Consider the following 19,673-nt stretch of genomic DNA (forward strand, 5'->3'; position numbering starts at 1 on the left):
CGCACAGACGTGGCGCCCACACCCCCGATGGCTGTCGAGGTAGAGGTGGAGCCGGTCGTCTACTAGTCTGGAGGTTGCTGGTTCGATCCCGGGCTCCTCCTGCTAGCATGCTGTAGTGTCCTTGAGCAAGATACTTGATCCCCTACTTGCTCCCGGCGGCTGCGTCCGTCGGTGTTTGAATAACTGTCAAGTCGCTTTGGATAAAAGCGTCTGATCAATGCAGTGAAATTATATTAAATATGGAATTCATTCTAATCATGAACGATCCGTTCGCAGCGAACCACGAAACGGATCGCCCCTTCGTGTCGTTCTCGGTGACCCGCGGGCGTTCACGGAGCCCGAACCCGGATAAAAAAAAAAAAGAAATAATAATAAATAATAATAATCACAGGAGAGGACTCTCACACCCGCCGGGTCAGAGCGACGAAGCGTCGTAAAATCCAACGACTCTTTTTTTGGGTGACTGAGTGACTCGCCAAGAACCGACTCTCAAAAACGGAGTCGAACCTTTCATCACTAAATTGGATACCGCGGTTCTAACGAGGCGCCGCCTGAAAAAGATCCGATGCCGCCGCCGTTTCAGTGTCCACCAGGACCCGCAACGACGAGGGAACTCCACCGAAGAAGGTCCAATTTACGAGTTTTTATTTCGTTTTTCCATTTCAGGAGATTAATGCCTTTATTAAACTTAACGATGGAACGCGTCTCTCGCAGCACAGCGGAGCTTGCGCAGTAGCAAATTGAGGTTAAATTAGTTTGAAAAAAAACAACATATTTCTTAACTTGAGTAAAACCTGAAGAATATAGTTTTGCTTCTATGTTTTAGTTTTACTATTTTTGGAAATGTCTTGGTTGAGTGTTTGCATCCTGACTGTGTTTATTTCCACCCAGGGACAGACTCGAACTTTAAACATGGTTGGTTATTGAAAAACCTCCTATTAGCGTCATGTTTTATTCCTTATTCTCAGACAGGGGGGTGTTAAAAACAAAAGGATGTTAATAACTCACTTATTGTTATACTGTTTATATTGTTATTAGTATTAACGGTTTCTCACCCTTTTATTGTTTTATTATTATTATTATTATTATTATAACTGCTGTGTCCTGTAACACTGCAGTTTCCCTCAGGAGAAATTTCAGTCTAATTTAATCGAATTTCATATCTCAGTCTTATTAAACATAATCTCATTTTATTTCAAATTGTATGTCTCACTAAAGCTAGTTGAATGACATCTCTAATTCGATGTCCAATCAAATTTTATGTCAGTCTAATTTAACATAATCATTTTATTCCTTTTTTTTTTTGTCTAACCAAAGCTAGTCAAATGACATCTCATTTCATATCTAATCTCATTTTATATCCAGTCTTATTTAACATAATCTCGTTTTATGTCGAACCGCAGCTCATTGGATTTCTAACCCGGTCCAGTGCCCGAAGAGCGTCGCCTGCGTGATCGTATCCGACGGTTGAATCCTCCCCCTAGTGGCCGTTGGATGAACCGTGTCTGAGTTTGGCGTCACAAAATGTTTCGGCGAAAATTTGTTTTCCAGAACCACAGCAAGTAGTTTGCTCAGCTAGACATTTCTAAAACTGCCTTTATTTGTTTGCAAAGGGCAAACAGGAAAAAAAAAACCAAAACACAATTTCCTTGACATCCAACGTTCATAACGTCATTATTTAGAAATACGTGATTTTAATTACTTAGTTTTAAGGGCCAGTTACCAAAAAAACAAAACTTGACCCACGTCACCACCGGTAGTACTATCAGACCGAAACTTGTTGCATGAGGTGAAAAATTTGACCGCGTCCTCAATTGGGCGTGCATGCGGAATCCGACTCTCCATAGGAATGAATGGACTTCCGGTTTGTTGTTGTTGCTTTAATCTCATCCAAGTGCATATCGAATCTAGGCCAATCTTATCTCGTTGTGTATTCCAACTCTCCTCAGACCCGCTGATGAGCTTTTGCAGCAGCCATGACTCAGCTGTATTACCGAAAGGCGGACGGCTCGTCGTACCGGGACCGGATCCCGCTGCGGATCGTGCGGGCAGAGTCAGAGCTGTCGGCCCTGGAGCGCTTCTACCTGGGCGCCGTGGAGAAGGGCGACTACGCCAGCGTGAAGCAGGCGCTGGAGGAGGCGGAGATCTACTTCCGGATCAACATCAACTGCGTGGACCCGCTGGGCCGCACAGCGTTGCTCATTGCCATCGAGAACGAGAACCTGGAGATCATCGAGCTGCTGCTCAGCTACAACGTGTGCGTGGGCGACGCGCTGCTGCACGCCATCCGCAAGGAGGTGGTGGGCGCCGTGGAGCTGCTGCTCAACCACAAGAGGCCCAGCGGGGAGAAGCAGGTACAGAATATTACATTTTGTATATTTTAAAAATGTAATCAGCTCTGCTGCGGTTCACATTCACACACACATTGGAGGAAAAAATGAATTTTAAGCAGTGGTGGAAGAATGTCTGGGTAACTTTTTACTTGGCAAAAATACAAGTACCCTGACCCAAACTTGGTCTAGTACAAATGAAATTGCCACATTGACATTTCCACTTAAGTTAAAGTGTATACCGTCATTTCCAGACTATTAAGCGCAACTGAATATAAGCCGCACCCACTGAATTAAAAAAAAAAATAATAATTATCTTGAACATAAATAAGCCTTACATGTCTATAAGCCGCAGGTGCCTACAGTACATTGAAACAAATGAACTTTACACAGGCTTTAACAAAACACGGCTTGTAACAAAAATAAAAAAATTAGCGGTAAACAGTAACCTACCAAGAAAGTCATTGGTCACTATCTTCCTCCTGCTGCGCACTGAAACCACTGAAGTCATCTCCTTCGGTGTCAAGAGTTGAATAGCCTCAGAGTTGCTTCATCCAATGTTGGATCGTTTTCACTGTCGCTCTCGTCACTTTCATTCGGAGGCAAATTCCTCGCTGAGCTCATGCTGCCCTCTTCAACGCGCAGCAGTCCAGCCTTTTGAAACCCGTTGATGATGGTGGATTTTTTGATAATGCTCCACGTTGTCAGGACCCGCTGGCAGACACCACGATGGTCCACCTCTAAAATCCTCAAACTTGATTGCGGTGGCGATTGTTTTGGCTCTCAGTCGGATCTGCACAGTTGAAACACCTCGGCCGTCTGCTCTCTGTGTGTTGACCCAGTCTTCGAGCGCATTTTCTAGTTGGGGCCATCTGCTTTTCTTCCCTCTGAAAGCTTTTGTTGTCTTTTTGCACTGAGTCAGTTCCTCACGCTGCTGTTTCCAACGTCTTATCATCGACTTATTAAGGCCAAGCTCCTGTGCAGCAGCTCTATTTCAACAGCCAGATCGATCGCCTTCAACTTGAAAGCTGCATCATATGCATTTCTTTGTGTCTTTGCCATGATGAGGGTGACGAAATGACTACCGTAAATGATGGGAGGTTTGAGCGCGCTCGATTTTAATCTAAACAGTAAGCTAAACAGTTACATTGTTTCACCTTAACCCGTTACGCAATTTCATTGGTCTAATGAAAGCTTCATTCCGCCCAAAAACTGAGCACCGTCACATAATGTGTTTTTTGCTCAGTTTTTTGGCGGCATGAAGCTTGTGAAAGCGGGAAAAATCCATAAATTAGCCGCGAGGTTCAAAGCGTGGGGAAAAAAGTAGCGGCTTATAGTCCGGAATATTACGGTAAGTACTTGCTCTTAAATGTACTAAAAGTAGTGAAAGTATGTGTCATAACCTGATACATGGTCATTTTGTCAGGATTCGCACCTGCCTCCCTCTCCGACGGTACAGACGATGCGCAAGCCAGCGATGGGGTGCCCGTGATTGGCACCAGAGCAGTTTTTTTTTTTTTTATTATTATTTTTTTATTTTAGCTCTCCTTACAGAGCTAAACATGTGGGTATGAATAGGCTTGGGCATATTTACGAAAAAAAAAAAAAAAAAAATCTTCTATCGGCGATCAACTCATTCGATCGTGATTGACATTGATAAGATTTTTTTTTTTTTTTTTTTTTTTAAATCCACCAGGAAAAATCAGAGCATGAAAATGGTGTCAGTGCAGTTTACTGTGGTCTGAAACTGAAGCGGAGAGGGAGGGAGAGAGGGGGCGGAGGCTCTTCCCCTCTCCACTCAGAGCTGTCGAGTAACCACTGGTGTTCGGATCTCACTTCCCCCCCTGTACAGTCCTGTGCAAAGACTTTGAGGGGCAGGTGCTCAAAAAAAATGGAAAGGGCACATGGACCCTACAGCTCCGGTTCAAGGCATTTTGCCGCACTGGGCAAACCTCGCACCTCAGCTGTGTGCCGAGGTGTGAGGTTCATGAATATATCTTGCTCAGACAATCTGCTACCGCAATACACATTCACGCTTAAAAATAAAACGCGCCTGATAGAACGCCGCCCCCCCCCCCCCCCCCCCCCGCATGTACCTGCTGCTCAACATGCAAATCTTGTGATTTAATATAGCAATATGTAGTATAATCTCAAAGAGACTTATTTTGTTTTTTATTTGTACTTTGTATGGAATATTAAAAATGTAAACCTATCTCAGAGAATTGGAGCGGAATTTCTTCCGTTTCTCCTCGAGACAGCGGTGCGCGCCGCCTCCCGTGCCTGTGTTTTTATTTTAGATCTTTTTATTTTTGTACTACATGTATGTATGTATGTATGTATGTGTTGTGTAAATACAATTAAGTTATGGGACGATCCCGCTCCCTCCTGTTACAAAAAAAAACTTTGCGTCCCCACTGTCGGGACAGTGAAGACACAAGTCTCCCCCGTTGCTTTCCGGACAAAAAACTGGATGTTTTTGTGTTAATACTTGTTAATAGACCAAGTAGCTCTGAGACCCCATTTGCCACATCAAGTTCAATGCGCACACAAACACCCTGTATAAATCATATATCCCCAATTGCTGGGGGGCAGCGATCGGCGATATACGATTTTATCGATTTAAAAATTTTCCAACGTGGCCCAAGCCTAGTATGGCGTGAAACCGTGAGTAATTGTAATCACACCCTCTCCCCTCGACGCGTTATGCGCAGAAAATAATGTTAACGAGTCTACGAGTTGTTCCCCGCTCCTCCGTGCCCCGTCCCAACACTGTATTTAGTTGTTTTATTTGGAGGAACGGGGCTCGACTCTCCGGTTCGTTTCTGGGTCCATGTCCGGGCATGGACGATCCAGACATAAAGATATTCTTAAGATTTCCCTTATTTATAATTCCTCATTGAAATGTTATCCCTGTGCATTTTGTAATCTTCTGTCTGTTTCGACTTGAAGAATCTCAGTCAACTGATTGATTTCCAACTGATCATTGGACTTGTCGATTTTCAGGGCGGCAGCCCTATTTATTATACTATTATTTTTTTCTGTGTTCCGGCACCCCTTAATTTACAAATTAAGCACTGGACCTTTTGTTCCTAAATACAGAGATAGAAAATTCCAGGTTCATCATGAACCCAGATTTTTTTAAACTAAAGTAATATGGCTGTGTTAGAAATACAGAAGAGTGAAAAGTATAGATATTTGCTTTTAAATGTAATGGAGTAAAAGTTGCAGAAACTGAATATACTAAAGTTAGTACAGATAAATTGAAAAATGTGTCTAAGTACAGTAACAAAGTACTTTTACTTAGTTACTTTCAACCATTGGCCATTCAAGAAAATTAAAAAAAAATGCTTCAGTTGGATTCATCTATAGGAATGTCTTTTTAAGGTTTTCCCCATGAAGATGATTATTATGATGATGATGATGATTTGAAAACTATAGGTTTAACAAATAAAAGCATTTTCTTTAAGTTGATCCAATGGCTCAAATTTCATCCTTTTAGCTTATAGGATACCCTATATTTATGACTTTTGTCTTCTGTTAGTTGCCCTTAAAGTTATTACGTTTAAAAGTGTCAGACACTTATAGGTAGCTAAAAACATACAAATAAAAAGGGACAATAGATTTTCCATTATCATAAGCTAATAACATTGTCCAACATCATTCAATTTGGGCAGACTGAAAGTCTCTGTGGTTGTGGGGAGGATAATGGCTGGTCACTAATCTAATTGTCTCCCATAGCACAATCCTTTTTTTTTTTTCTGCCGTTGCTCTGTCACTAACAAATGATTATTCAAATGAACTTGGACACAAACACTCAGCCGTAAAATAAAAAGCATTTATACAGGATCCTGAGCTCAAGCAGATGCAGTACTTTTGATCTGCCATACGTGAGAAGCCCATAGATTAACTCTCGGTGATGACGGTGCATTCATCTTTATACCACCAAAATTGGATGGGAGATAACGCTGATGTCTTTGCTCTTCCTTCGTGCTTCATTTCACGTCTCCAGTCATTCATTTCCCTTCAGCGGATTTCTTGTGTTCAGTAGCTGTCCACTGTCACATCTCAAGCTAAATGAAGTGTTGTAGTAGTAGTTGTCATAGTTTTGACCAAGCAGGTAGAGGCGTTGATAAGAACAGCTTGAACAGTCTATGAAGTTAAAAAACGTGCATAACTTTACTGGAATTCAACTTAAATTCAGAACGCAGCAGCCCGTTTAGTGTCCAACCAACCAAAGCTCACTCATGTCACTCCCCTCCGATCACTTCACTGGCTTCCCATCGTTGCTTGCATCAAATTTAAGATGCTGGTGCTTTCCTACAAGGCCGTCCCTCCAACTGCTCCTCCATACCTCCAATCCCTGGTTCTCATCCCTGGCGCTCCAACGGTGGAAGGAGCCCCCCCCCGCTGTTAAAGCTGCTGAATTGCTCCCCATCTTCAGGCGCAGACTAAAAACCCATCTCTTCCGACTACACCTGGACCGTACTGCACTGACCTCTCTACCCCATGAGCATCTTCTTTCACTTCACCGTCTAACATTGTTTGTGTGTGTGTGTGTGTGTGTGTGTGTGTGTGTGTGTGTGTGTGTGTGTGTGTGTGTGTGTGTGTGTGTGTGTGTGTGTGTGTGTGTGGCTCGTTAGACCCACCAACGAGCAACAGTTATGCAGCCACTCTGATCCTGGGCCCCAATTACGTAGACCGAGGACCGGTGTGGCTGCTTGAGCCACACCATCCCCCCACCACACATACTTTTATATATAAAACTAGTATTGCTTTTTCCTCGCAAATGTTTAGCTGTGAATGTGATATACAGTTGGTTTGATACCGTGATAAATCTAGTGATTGTAAGTCGCTTAAAGGGCCCATTATTAAACGTCATATTTTATGTATGTTGATTGTTGTTTTTTTTTTTTCCCCTGAGTTTGTAAGATAAACAAGTTGTCAGCTTCTGTTTACTGTTAAAATGTTCTGTCATTTCTTTGGGGCTGGTTGCAGTGAGCCGCTGTTCCCCTTTGATGCTCCATCTCAGATCCAGAGATGTGGACGCTCTCTGCAGGTCGTGGAGCAGCGAGGCCTAACGAGCTCCGTTTCAGCTACATTTTCTGAACTCCTTGTACATTTCTGTTTGAAGCTGTGGTCTCCATATTGACTTGGCATTCTGTGGGAAGAAAGAGGAAGGAAAAAAACAAAACAATTTCCTCCATCCTGAGATATTTTACCACAAGCCGTAAACCTTGGTTGTTGTACGATGAGAATCTTGATTCTTCCTTGTACACTATTTCATTCATGGGAGAAGTATATTGGAAGACGTTTCATGAAAGATTTGGGTCGTCAATGGTGATGCACAGTATCTGCGTTTCCCTAATAAACAGGTCTACAGGTTGGACACTGCTCAGATACTCATACTAGTAGATAATGGTTGCCCCAGGCAACTAGATTTGGGGCATTACCTGTCTCATGTGGTCTTGTTGCACGGTGTGAACTTTTCATAAATAAAAAAAAAAAAATGGTATACCTCTGTTTTTTAGAAACTTCCAACCAAAATGTATTTTCCTAGCACATTGAACTACTCTTTATAAAACAGTGAAAGTCAGTAAGTATAGAATTATCAGTTGGAATTATATAGGATCATTAAAATTCTTTATAGAATTCTTGGGTACTCAAGCACCCAAGAGTGACCCTTATTTGTCCCTAGTTTTTAGTAATTCTGTTTAACTCTTTGTCTTATGAACAAAGGTTCTCCCGGCCCTGCTGGACAAGCAGCTGTCTGACTTCACACCGGACATCACGCCCATCATCCTCGCAGCGCACACCAACAACTACGAGATCATCAAGCTGCTGCTGCAGCGCGGCGTCTCCATCCCACAGCCGCACGCCGTGCGCTGCAACTGCGTGGAGTGTGGCTCCGGCTCGGACGCCGACAGCCTGCGCCACTCGCGCTCCCGCCTCAACATCTACCGGGCGCTGGCCAGCCCATCGCTCATCGCCCTGTCCAGCGAGGACCCCTTCCTCACCGCCTTCCAGCTCAGCTGGGAACTGCAAGAGCTCAGCACGGTGGAGAACGAGTTCAAGTCCGAGTACGAAGAGCTGTCGCGAACGTGCAAACTGTTTGCCAAGGACCTGCTGGACCAGACCCGCAGCTCAAGGGAGCTGGAGATCATCCTAAACTACCGTGATGATACCAACCCCCTGCTGGATGAGAACGCCAACGATCTGGCCCGCCTCAAGCTGGCCATCAAATACCGCCAGAAAGAGGTAAGCTGTTATTTTCCATTTGACGTGGACGGCAGGCTTGTACTTAGAGTGGCGCAGTAATTGCCGCACAAATATATGCATTTCCCCTGACATTATCTGTTCATCGTCTGAGAGATAAAGTGATCTTCTGTGGTTGTTACATTGTGGGGAAGTGTCATCAAGATGAGCGGAAAATCAGCTGAGATGGGTGGAGCACTTCCCTGGGAGTTTAGACCAATGCGCGTAATTGCTCAGATGGCTCTTTCAGTGCCAATGCATTACAGTTGTGCTTTCAGAATGTCCCATGGCGATGGGGTAATGATGCAACTGTAAACCAATGGACCATTTCCTTGTAATAGAAACTTGTGGTATTTAATTTAGGAACGTAGTCTTAACAGCTTTATGTCCATTCAGCTGATCATCCACGGAATTAGATTAGTCAAAGATATGTTTTTTTCACTATGTCTATGGAGCTAAATGTTACATTTCTTTTCTATTGATGCACATGTTTTATAGTTCAGGGGAATAGGAAGGGGCACGATTTAGGATTTTATAGGTATAAATGTTGGGCCTGGGTGTGTATAGAATATCTGGTTGTATATGTACAATAAGTGGTTTACAATTTCGATCCATTGCCTTCTAAATGGAAAATATATCTCCTTGCAGTTGTGCATAAAAGAGTCACAGCGCATTGTAAATTCTCTTTTTTTTCTATTGAAGTGCACAGATTTGACAGCTGAGATGGTTGTTTTGTTGGAATGGCAATGATAGAATTAGAAATGATAAAAGCAAATACTTCAAATACCAATACAAAATTGGTGAATATCAGCCCAGAAGTCAGACCGCATTAAAGTCCTGAACGGACCCCACGAGATGCACCTGTTCTCAAAATCCCATTCGCCAATAAATAATAGTACTTTAGTGAAGGAACTAGCATTGTTTTCAATCCTATTCACAGCAGGTAAATAGCATTTGCTGTTTTTTAAAACAATACATAGTACAATTATTTATAATTAATTATTTGTCTTTATCCAAAATTTTTTGTTTAGTGTGTGTGTGTGTGTGTGTGTGTGTGTGTGTGTGGTATCTTTTGCTCTAACTAATATAAAACGTTAGATACAAAAGCAAATCAGGTGAACACATCCCACGTTTGTGACAACAATCTAGAGTTGTGTTGTGTGCGACAGTGGCTGTTCATTAACACCTTACAAAAATGTCCTCAAATTCCCCACCCAAACAATAAAAGAAAGAAAGAAACACACCCCACTAATGCAGTCGATTACGCTAAAACTGATGAGCTCAGAGTGAAGAAAGATAAATATCACTCAAGATTCTGAGTTGATGAATGACCTCGTTGGCCAATTTCAAAGCAGAAGAGTATTATAATGGAGATCCATTTGGCATAACTTGGTTACGCTGGGATGGACCTCCCAGTCCCAGATGTCCAGCAGATGTTTCTATCGAATCTCGGAGGGAAAAGAAAATGGTGTCTGGAAAACAGGTTTGAAAGCCAGTTCTTAACCCAAGAACAGGGAGAACTTTCTGAAATGTATGTCCGGTTCAAGGCACGTACAAAATGTCTGTATCAAAAAGTCAGATTTAAGGAGGTTTGGATGATAGGAGTTTGATTGTTGGGTATAAGGTGTTTGGCTCTCGGAATTAGAAGATGGAAATATATCTCATGAATTCCCACGGAAAGCGTCATTCTTCGGGGAGTCTGCAGAACTTACATTCAGATTTATAAATATCATGCCTTAAGTCATTAAATAGTCTTGCATAATATCAACAAGAACATTTTATCTTTTTTTTTTCTTTCATACATATATTTTGTCAATGATTTTAGAATTGTTGGCACTGACGCAGGAGAACTAAACCCTTAAGGCCACCACTGAACCCAATACTTACCTTACCTCTACCTCCACCTAACATCTCTCCCTCTCTGTTTTGCGCTCTGTCTGTCATCCCCTCCTTTTTGTCTCTCCTTCTCACCCTCTATCTCTCCCTCCCCGCCTCATTCTGCCCCCCTCTGTTTCTTTCTCTCTTTCTCTCCCGCCCTCCCTCAGTTCGTGGCCCAGCCTAATTGCCAGCAGCTTCTGGCGTCTCGCTGGTACAATGAGTTTCCTGGGTGGAGGCGGCGTCACTGGGTGGTGAAGCTCCTGACGTGCATCTTCATCGGCCTCCTCTTCCCGCTCCTCTCCATCCTCTACCTTGTCTCTCCAAAATGCCGCTACGGCCAGTTCATCCGCAAACCCTTCATCAAGTTCATCTGCCACACCACCTCCTACCTCACCTTCCTCTTCCTCCTCCTCCTCGCCTCGCAGCACATCGTGTCCACCGACCCGAACCGCCAGGGCCCGGCGCCCACCATAGTGGAGTGGATCATCCTGCCCTGGGTGCTTGGTATGGAACACACACACACACACACACACACACACACACACACACACACACACACACACACACACACACACACACACACACACAGACATACACAGACATACACAGACATGCACAACATGTTGTGTTGTCTAGTTGAAGCGAAGAAGCTTTGCTTTTACTTGCCGTTTTAGAGCTCCTCCTGGTGGCCCCTTGAAATCATTACATATAGTTGTTCATCGCAGAACTGATGACAAAATATATATTTTTAAGTGGTTGAACACAGATTAAGTAATTATTTATGAGTGTGCCTAATGTTACTCACTTAGTTGACTTGGACCCAGATGGGGAACTTGATTTGCAGCCAGGAGGATAAAAAGGAAACACAGTACTCGTAAACAAATAAATGGAAAAATACATTTACAAGTACAAATTATAAAAATAAACAAATACAGACAGTGTGATTTGAGTATGGCTAGGGCAGGGGGTTTCAACCCGTGGTCTGCGCCCCCCTGGTGCCAGAAAAATTATATGAAGACGTCCCAATCCTCCACTAAATTGCAATGAATAGATGGATGATTATGTGACCTTTTTGCTTCCATTCAGTTGGCTGACCACCCAACATTAACGTTTGTCATCCTCTGTTTATTTCATTACATTGTAATATCACAGTACTTCGTCTTTCATACTATATTAATGTTGACGAGAAAATGTGATCGAAAATTATACAGGGTCTGAACTATTTTTTTTGTCTAATTAAGGTTTTCTGAATGGTAATCCAATTTTTAAGGTTTCATATGGACTGAGATCAAACAGATGTGGGATGGAGGGTTCCATGACTACATGGACGATTGGTGGAACTTAATGGACTTCATCATGAACTCGTTGTACCTTGCAACCATTACCCTGAAGATCGTGGCCTATGCTAAGGTAACGTGTGTGTGTGTGTGTGTGTGTGTGTGTGTGTGTGTGTGTGTGTGTGTGTGTGTGTGTGTGTGTGTGTGTGTGTGTGTGTGTGTGCTAAACAAAACATCTCTCTCTCTCCACAGTACTTTGGCTCTAAGCCCAGGGAGAGCTGGGAAATGTGGCACCCGACGCTGGTGGCCGAGGCGTTGTTTGCCATTGCCAACATCTTTAGCTCCCTGCGCCTCATCTGCCTGTTCACCGCCAACTCCCACCTGGGCCCGCTGCAGATCTCTCTGGGCCGAATGCTGCTGGACATCGTCAAGTTCCTCTTCATCTACTGCCTGGTGCTGCTGGCCTTCGCCAACGGCCTCAACCAGCTCTACTTCTACTACGAAACAGACATGGTGAAGTGCAAGGGGATCCGATGCGAGCGACAAAACAACGCCTTCTCAAGGTAAGTTGGAGCCATGTTTTATATTTTACTTTGAGCTGCAGTCATGGAAACATTGTTGTGTTTAAAAATTATTATTATTTTTTTCTTTTTTTCAATGGAAATGGAATGGGAATATGAGTATTTTTACAAAATTAAGACATCTTATTTCAGTGGAATTAGGGTTGCCACGATCATGAAATTTTAGTCTGATTCAATTCATACAAATTATTGCAATTAATAATTTCATTGTCTGTTTTGTTAATTTTCATAGTTGCATAAAATAAATATAATAGTTGCATAAAATAAAACTTGTCAGAAGAGCCATTTATTGAAAGTTGGAACATAACATTTTATGTAAAAAGTTAATTTGCCCAACGCAAAATAGGCTTTTGTCACTATTTTAAAATGACATATATTGAGATGAAAAAAGATGATTGTAAAATCAAATGATTGCCATTTGCTCAAATAACTGATCATGCAATTAGGTCATCATTGTGACAGCTCTAGCAGTATCATGTTTTTACTGTAGTCATGATATATATAATTTTTATTTTATGTATTTTGCTTAGCTTTAGTGTACTTCACAAAAATTCTGAGATAAACATGAATTGATGTTCTTTTGTTTTTTTAGTCTGTTTGAGACCCTGCAGTCTCTGTTCTGGTCTGTGTTTGGCCTGATCAACCTCTACGTGACCAACGTCAATGCAAACCATGAGTTCACAGAGTTTGTGGGAGCCACGATGTTTGGCACCTACAACATCATCTCCCTGGTGGTGCTTTTAAACATGCTCATTGCCATGATGAACAACTCCTATCAGCACATCGCTGTGAGTAGAAGAGCCGTCATTTGATTTAAACCAAACGGCATGACTGCCAACGTGTGCTTTTCAAAAAGTTGAGTCGCCTTTTCAAAAACAGAAGTCCAAAATGTCTTATTATATTTTTCTACAATGTTTTGTACAGTAATAATCCTAGCTTAAACATTTGGCCCGTTTTGACTGCAACACTACATTGGACTAAAGCACAGTGAGAAGCTGCAGAGCAGTATGTTTCTCAGTAGTAAGTGTTGAGTGAGGTTGTGCTATAAACAGTTGTAAATGATGGAACTGCCAAATGTGACGTGTGGTCGATCAATTTAAATTCTGTCTGTTTACCAAGTGTTCCCACTGACTTGTTATTTGGGTTTTTTTGTTATCAGGATCATGCTGATAAAGAGTGGAAGTTTGCGAGGACAAAGCTTTGGATGAGCTACTTTGAAGAGGGCGCAACTCTGCCGTCTCCGTTCAACATCATCCCCAGCCCCAAGTCGGTTTTCTATCTCATCGGCTGGAGCAAGAGGCACATATGGAAAATAACAAAGCCTAAACAGCACGAGACGTTTGGAAACCTGGGGGTGAGTCGTTTCTATTATGTTTTTTTATGATTCTTTTTTTTTAGCTTATTTTATTAGCATTTATCCACTTGGAATCTTAGGATGAGCAGGAATTAGATTACACGTTCCTTAGGGAAAATATTTCAAGTTAACTTGCATCACAAGACTCTATTTGAACAATGTACTCGCTCTAAACCCTGGTAGTGTTTAGTCATTTAAAACATTTTTTTTTTTTTTTAAGAGACGTGCTGCTGAAAATGTACGTTTAAACCATCAGTATCAGGTAAGGATTTTTCTATTTTCCAAAAAAACAAGTTATTTACAGTATTTATTTAGTTTTACTTAGTTTGCACCCTTGTTTCCAGGAAGTTTTGAGGAACCTAGTGAAGAGGTACGTGGCAGCCATGATAAGAGACGCCAAAACAGAGAAGGGGCTGACTGAGGAGAACTTCAAGGTACTGTGTGTGCGTGTGCGTGTGCGTGTGCGTGTGCGTGTGCGTGCGCCTTCTTGAAAAAAGCGTGTGTGTAAAATTTTATTTAAAATTTCTGCATTTTTAAACACCAGGAGCTGAAGCAAGACATCTCCAGCTTTCGTTTTGAAGTTCTCGGGATGATGAAGGGCCGGCGTCAGAGCGCCGTTGCCGGTTCGGTCACAAGCTGCGGCCTGGTTTACCCTGACCACTCCTTCAAATACTCTCCCAACTTATCTCCTGCCGAGCCGCCGGTGAAGCTCCACCTGTTCGACGTGACAGCCGCCGCCCTCCAGCAGAGCAGGGTGGAGATGGCCAGGGCCTCCAACCGCCTCGTCGTCAACGGCTTGGCAGTCACGTGCCACGCGGGGAAGTCGTCGGACACCGACTCGCCAAAGGAATGTCCTGCCACAGACGCCCGGAAGGAGAGCGTCGGGCTGGCCCCACCCTCAGAGGAGTTCACGGAGTCCGATGTGATTGAGTCTGACTGTGACCAACAGAACCCGGAGCAGCAGGAGGTGGAGGAGGCGGTAGTGGTGCGGATCGGGTTGGAGGATGAGGAGGACGGCATCCAACACGAGTACAAACGGTCTCCAGAAAAAGAGAGAGCTCATCAAAAGAATGACAGGTCAAAGACAAGGGTTTGAATCTTTTAAATGTATTTATTCTTATAGACCATAGTTTGGCACGGAAGAGGATTAGGGCCAGTGAGAGAGAACATCAACACGTATACTGTTGTATTTTGAGAATAAAATGGAAAGGACAAGATTAAAGTCAAATGGCTAGATTAAAGTCACTGCACATTTTGAGATTTAAGTTGATATTTTTAGATTTAGGGCCGAAACATACAGTAGAGTACTGTACATAACTACGAGGGGCGCTGTTACGATCACCACAGCAAACTGTCAGAGAGCCTCCCAAATCTGTCTTCTACAGTATCTTACATGTTTGCTTAATGGCCCTAATACTCTCCTGTAGTTTGGTATGTTCCTGGAAACCAGAAATGTATATTGTTTTAGAATTTAGATTTTTCATTAGTTATTTAAATGTAATTTAAGCTTTTACATTAGTTTTTTAAAAGAGCCCTAAAAACACTGCTGCTTATTTGAAAGACTTGTTTTATTTTGTTGTTGTTATGCTAAAAAAATACTTGTACGACAGAAAGAATATCATAGATAGTATGATGTCCTGTCAGAAAAACAAGCCTTGCTGCCTATTTAAGGGTTTTATACTATTCTGTGTTTTTTGCACATTTGCCTTATAACTTCGGAATGCCACGGTAAAAGAATGTGAAATTTGACGTAAACAGAGGAGAGACAAAGAACAGGTTGTGCACAAAGACTGCATAGGGAAGACTGATTATATAGTAGTTATTATTAATTAAGATTACATTTTTATTAATAATAGCATTATTAATGAAAGACCTTTTACAGTAGTATAACATGACCATGGTAATAGCTATGAATAAAAGTAATGCCGGCATAGTTATTACATGCAAGCAAGCTGAGCATGTTGGATAAAATCTGCATTGACATTGACCTATTATTTAAATGTGAACAACTTTTTTGAGGATGGTAATAGTGACCAAAGCCTACTTTTTGTGCCTTTGTTATATGGAGTATACACGGATCAGTCCCAACATTAAAACAACCAATAATACTGTGTAGCTCCCCCTGGTGCTACCAAAACAACTCTGACCCATGGAGGCATGGACTCCACAAGACTCTGAAGGTGTCCTGTGGTATCTGGCACCAAGACATTAGCAGCAGATCCTTTAAGTCCTGGAAGTTGCGAGGTGGGGCCCCCATGGATTGGGCTTGTTGTTCCAGCACATCCCACAGATGATCCATCAGATCGGACCCTAACTTCACTCATGATGTAGAAGAAAACGTGTTTCATCAGAGGCCACAGGCCATCTTCTTCCATGGTCCAGTTCTGATGCTCACGTGCACATTGTAGGTGCTTTGGGCGGTGGACAGGGGTCAGCATGGACACTCTGACCGCTCCCATAAACAGCAAGCTGCCATGCACTGTGTTTTCTATCATCTGACACCTTTCTATCATAGCAGCATTCACTTTTTCACCCATCTGTGCTACAGTAGCTCGTCTGTGGGATCGAACCAGACAGGTTAGACTTCACTCCCCACAAACATCAATGAGCCTTGGGCCCAATGACCATGCCGCCAGTTCACGGGTTGTCCTTCCTTGGACGAGTTTTTGTTATGTGGACAAGATGGTGAAAACCAAATGCAAGACACACTGTTTTGGGAGTATGCACAGCGGTTTATTGCAAAGTAACAGGGAACAGAAGGTGGATCAGGACCGGCAGGGACTCAGGACCAGGCAGGGAATCGGGAATCAGGGACCAGGGGAGCCGGCGGAGAATCAGGTGTCAAGAGTTCAGGGCACACACCTAGGGAACCATGTAGAGCTGTGGAACAGGTGAAAGGACATGTAGCAACATAGGCAGAGACGCAAGCACGAACCAACAGAGTGAATGGGACCAGGTTAAATACAAGAGGAGGGACGAGGAAGGTGGAGACAGGTGGTGCGATTACTGACTGGGGACAGGTGTGCAGTGACAGGAAAATGAAGTGACACCGGAAACAGAGGGAGCCAGAGGAGAACAGAGGGACCTAGAGGCAGACAGAGGGAGCTAGAGAGGGCTAGAGGGAGACAGACCCAGGCCAGAGAGGTACAGAGGAAGCCAGAGACAGACAGGATCAAGGCAGGGGAAGGATCATGACAGTACCCCCCACCCTCTCAAGGGACGGCTCCTAGACATCCCAATAGGACGAGCAGGACAGGAGAATCAGGGGGAATGGCCTGAGCAGGGCGGGTCAACCCGGCCTCACGGCAGATAAGCGAGGCAGCTCCAGAGGGCGACCAGGGCGCCGGGTCCAGGAGCCAGGCCGCTCGGAGGGTCGACCTGGCCTCGGAAGATGAGCGGGCAGGAACGGGCTGGACCTCAGCTGAGGCAGGAACGCTGAGGCGGCCGACGACTCAGCTGCAGGAACGGGCTGGACCTCGAGTGAGGCGGCCGACGGCTCGGAGGCAGGAACGGGCCGGACCTCGGTGGAGGCGGCCGACGGCCTGGAGGCAGGAACTGCCTGGACCTCGGTGGAGGCGGCCGACGGCTATGAGGCAGGCATGGGCTGGACCTCGGCAGAGGCAGCCGGCGACAGGCACTGGCTGGACCTCGGGGGAAGCGGCTGGCGGCTTGTGCAGGCCGGGGCCGGCATCGTGCTTGTGCAGGCCAGGGCTGGCAGCGGCGTCGTGCAGTGGAGACGGGAGTGGCTGGACGGCGGAGACTGGGGAGTTGCGGCCTCGGGGACCCTTTGGGCCACGATGGATGACTTGGCGGCAGGAACGGGCTGGACCTTGGGTGAGACGACCGACGACTAGGCAGCAGGAACGGGCTGGACCTCGGTGGAGGCGAACGGGGAACGTGGGCGGCCTCGGGGACCCTTTAGGCCACGGCCTTTCCCGGGGGATCTCCGGGAAAAAAACGCAAGGTGCGACCCCCAGAAGGGAGACTGCTCAGGATCCTCAGGGGCAGAAAGAGACCAGGCAGGTACCGGCCTAGCCGGCTCCGGCCTGGGGGCTCAGCCAAGGCTTGGCTCCAGGGTCACAACCCCGCATCCGTTATCTGGGATCGGGGGCAGGGGGCGAGCAGTCAGGGGTACCTGGAGGGGACATCCAGGCCAGGAAGCCTGAACATCCGTGACTGCCATGCTGGCGACCAGCAGGCCTACAGCTAGCTGGCGGGGCTAGAGATTGGCCCCGGTGAGAAATAACATGAATTCCATAACAACCGTGTCTGCTGGGTTCATGGCTGATCGGTTCGTACTGTTATATGTGGACAAGATGGGGAACCCAAATGCAAGACTCAAGGTTTTGGGAGTATGTACAGGGGTTTATTACGAAGCCACAGGGAATCGGAAACTAGGAACAGAAGGGGGATCAGGACAGGCAGGGATTATGGAATCGTCGTCGTCCATCATCACATTGTTGTCCTTGTCCAAGTGGCTCAGGCCCTTACGCTGCTTCAACACATCAACGTCAACAACTGACTGTTCACTTGCTGCCTAATATATCACAGCCCTTGAAAGGAGCCTTTGGAACCAGATGATCAATGTTATTCACTTCACCGGTCAGTGGTTTTAATGTTGTGGTTGAAGAGTGTATATTAGTGTGTTTCTGTTTAGATGCGCTCACCTTTGTTCGTCCTTTGTTTACTAAAGTGTTTTGTGAGTTCATTTTGTTGGTGTAAAAGGTCACACTGTTCAGTTTGCACTTGTGTCATTTTCTTCTCCTTGTCAGCGGGAACAAGCTGCTTACTCAGAGTTGGCAGATTGTTGTCGACAATTTATTGCAGTTGGATTAATTTGATGTAGAATGGGAGCGTTGAGGAGCAGTCAAAGCCATGTGCACTTCACTATTTCATTTGAGGATTCTCTCGTCCTTCAACTTTGCGTATACATTTAGACTATATATAGGAAAAGGTAGCATGGGAAGAACTTTATCGCATTATAAGTTGATTTCTTTCTCTGGTGTTTATAATCCAAATCATTAATTCATCTCATTCTTCAAAACTTGGCCGTCCTTAAACCTTTGGCCCTGCATTCCTGAAGAACTGGTAAACAAGCGTGCATCTGCCTGTGTCCAAATGCCTTCTTATCACTGTGATGGTCTGTGATACTCGGTGCTAAGTCTTTATATTGCATTGTGTGAATGTTTTTTCCAATATGAAGTTTATTTGATTTGTTGACTTTATTTTCTTTTATATTTTATGTCATGTTGGAATTCGCTGGTTTTGGTTTTGGTCCATCCCTTCTGTGTTTGCTCAGTGGAACAGGGTTGGCTCCACAAGTCTTTCATACTGATATTTGGAACACATGGTGGGACATCGTGCTCAGAGCGAGGTGACATCTTGTGATGTATTACGGCTTTTGATGAACTTATTATTATTTGGGACACAGAGTTCCTTATGCAAATCTTGCGTTTGTTGACAAAAGCCAGTGGGAGAAGTGCTTGTACCTGACGCTGAAGTAGAAGCTTCTACATCCTAAGAAAAGGTTTAAAGTCCTCCATTCAACATTCTAGGGGAGTTAAAGCATTAAAGTGCTTGATATTGAACATACTCGCTTTTGAGTTCTCTGTTCAGAATCATGACTTCATATTTCAGTGTGAAGGCACATTCCTGCCTTAACGCATTAACTTCCATCCGTTAAACTAAGTGTCACTCGTCCAGTTTTGGTTCCCCTGATATTTTAATTTTATTCTCAGCAGGTTTGAATTTGAATAATAACCCTTTTATATGAACCGATTATATTTCTCATATGGAAAATGCCGTTAAAACATTCTTGGTTGTGCGGGTGTAAAAGAAAAGTTAAGATATTTGCTTTGAAATATAGTGAAACTGAAGTCTCGAGTACAAATACCTCTTATCTTGTGTGTAGCATGTGAGTACTCTGAACTATTAAAAGTCTGAAACAAGCTGAAACAGCATGTTGTTTTGGCTAACCAAGAGTACAAGTTTACAGTAGCCG

At 44.1% G+C, this 19,673-nt stretch overlaps 1 protein-coding gene across 1 annotated transcript; it reads left to right on the forward strand.

The window, feature by feature from the left end:
* Positions 1–1,976: 1,976 nt before the first annotated feature.
* On the forward strand, positions 1,977–17,882 carry trpc4b (transient receptor potential cation channel, subfamily C, member 4b; the record flags this gene model as incomplete). Its single annotated transcript, XM_080007333.1, has 12 exons — positions 1,977–2,354; positions 8,067–8,585; positions 10,628–10,964; positions 11,731–11,870; positions 11,990–12,300; positions 12,911–13,106; positions 13,478–13,672; positions 13,893–13,934; positions 14,017–14,106; positions 14,217–14,710; positions 17,103–17,506; positions 17,653–17,882. 12 exons carry the CDS (start codon positions 1,977–1,979, stop codon positions 17,880–17,882), a joined length of 3,336 nt encoding a protein of 1,111 aa, XP_079863459.1.
* Positions 17,883–19,673: the final 1,791 nt, after the last annotated feature.

The sequence above is a fragment of the Zeus faber genome, assembly GCF_960531495.2.
Source record: "Zeus faber genome assembly, chromosome: 9".
NCBI lineage: Eukaryota > Metazoa > Chordata > Actinopteri > Zeiformes > Zeidae > Zeus > Zeus faber.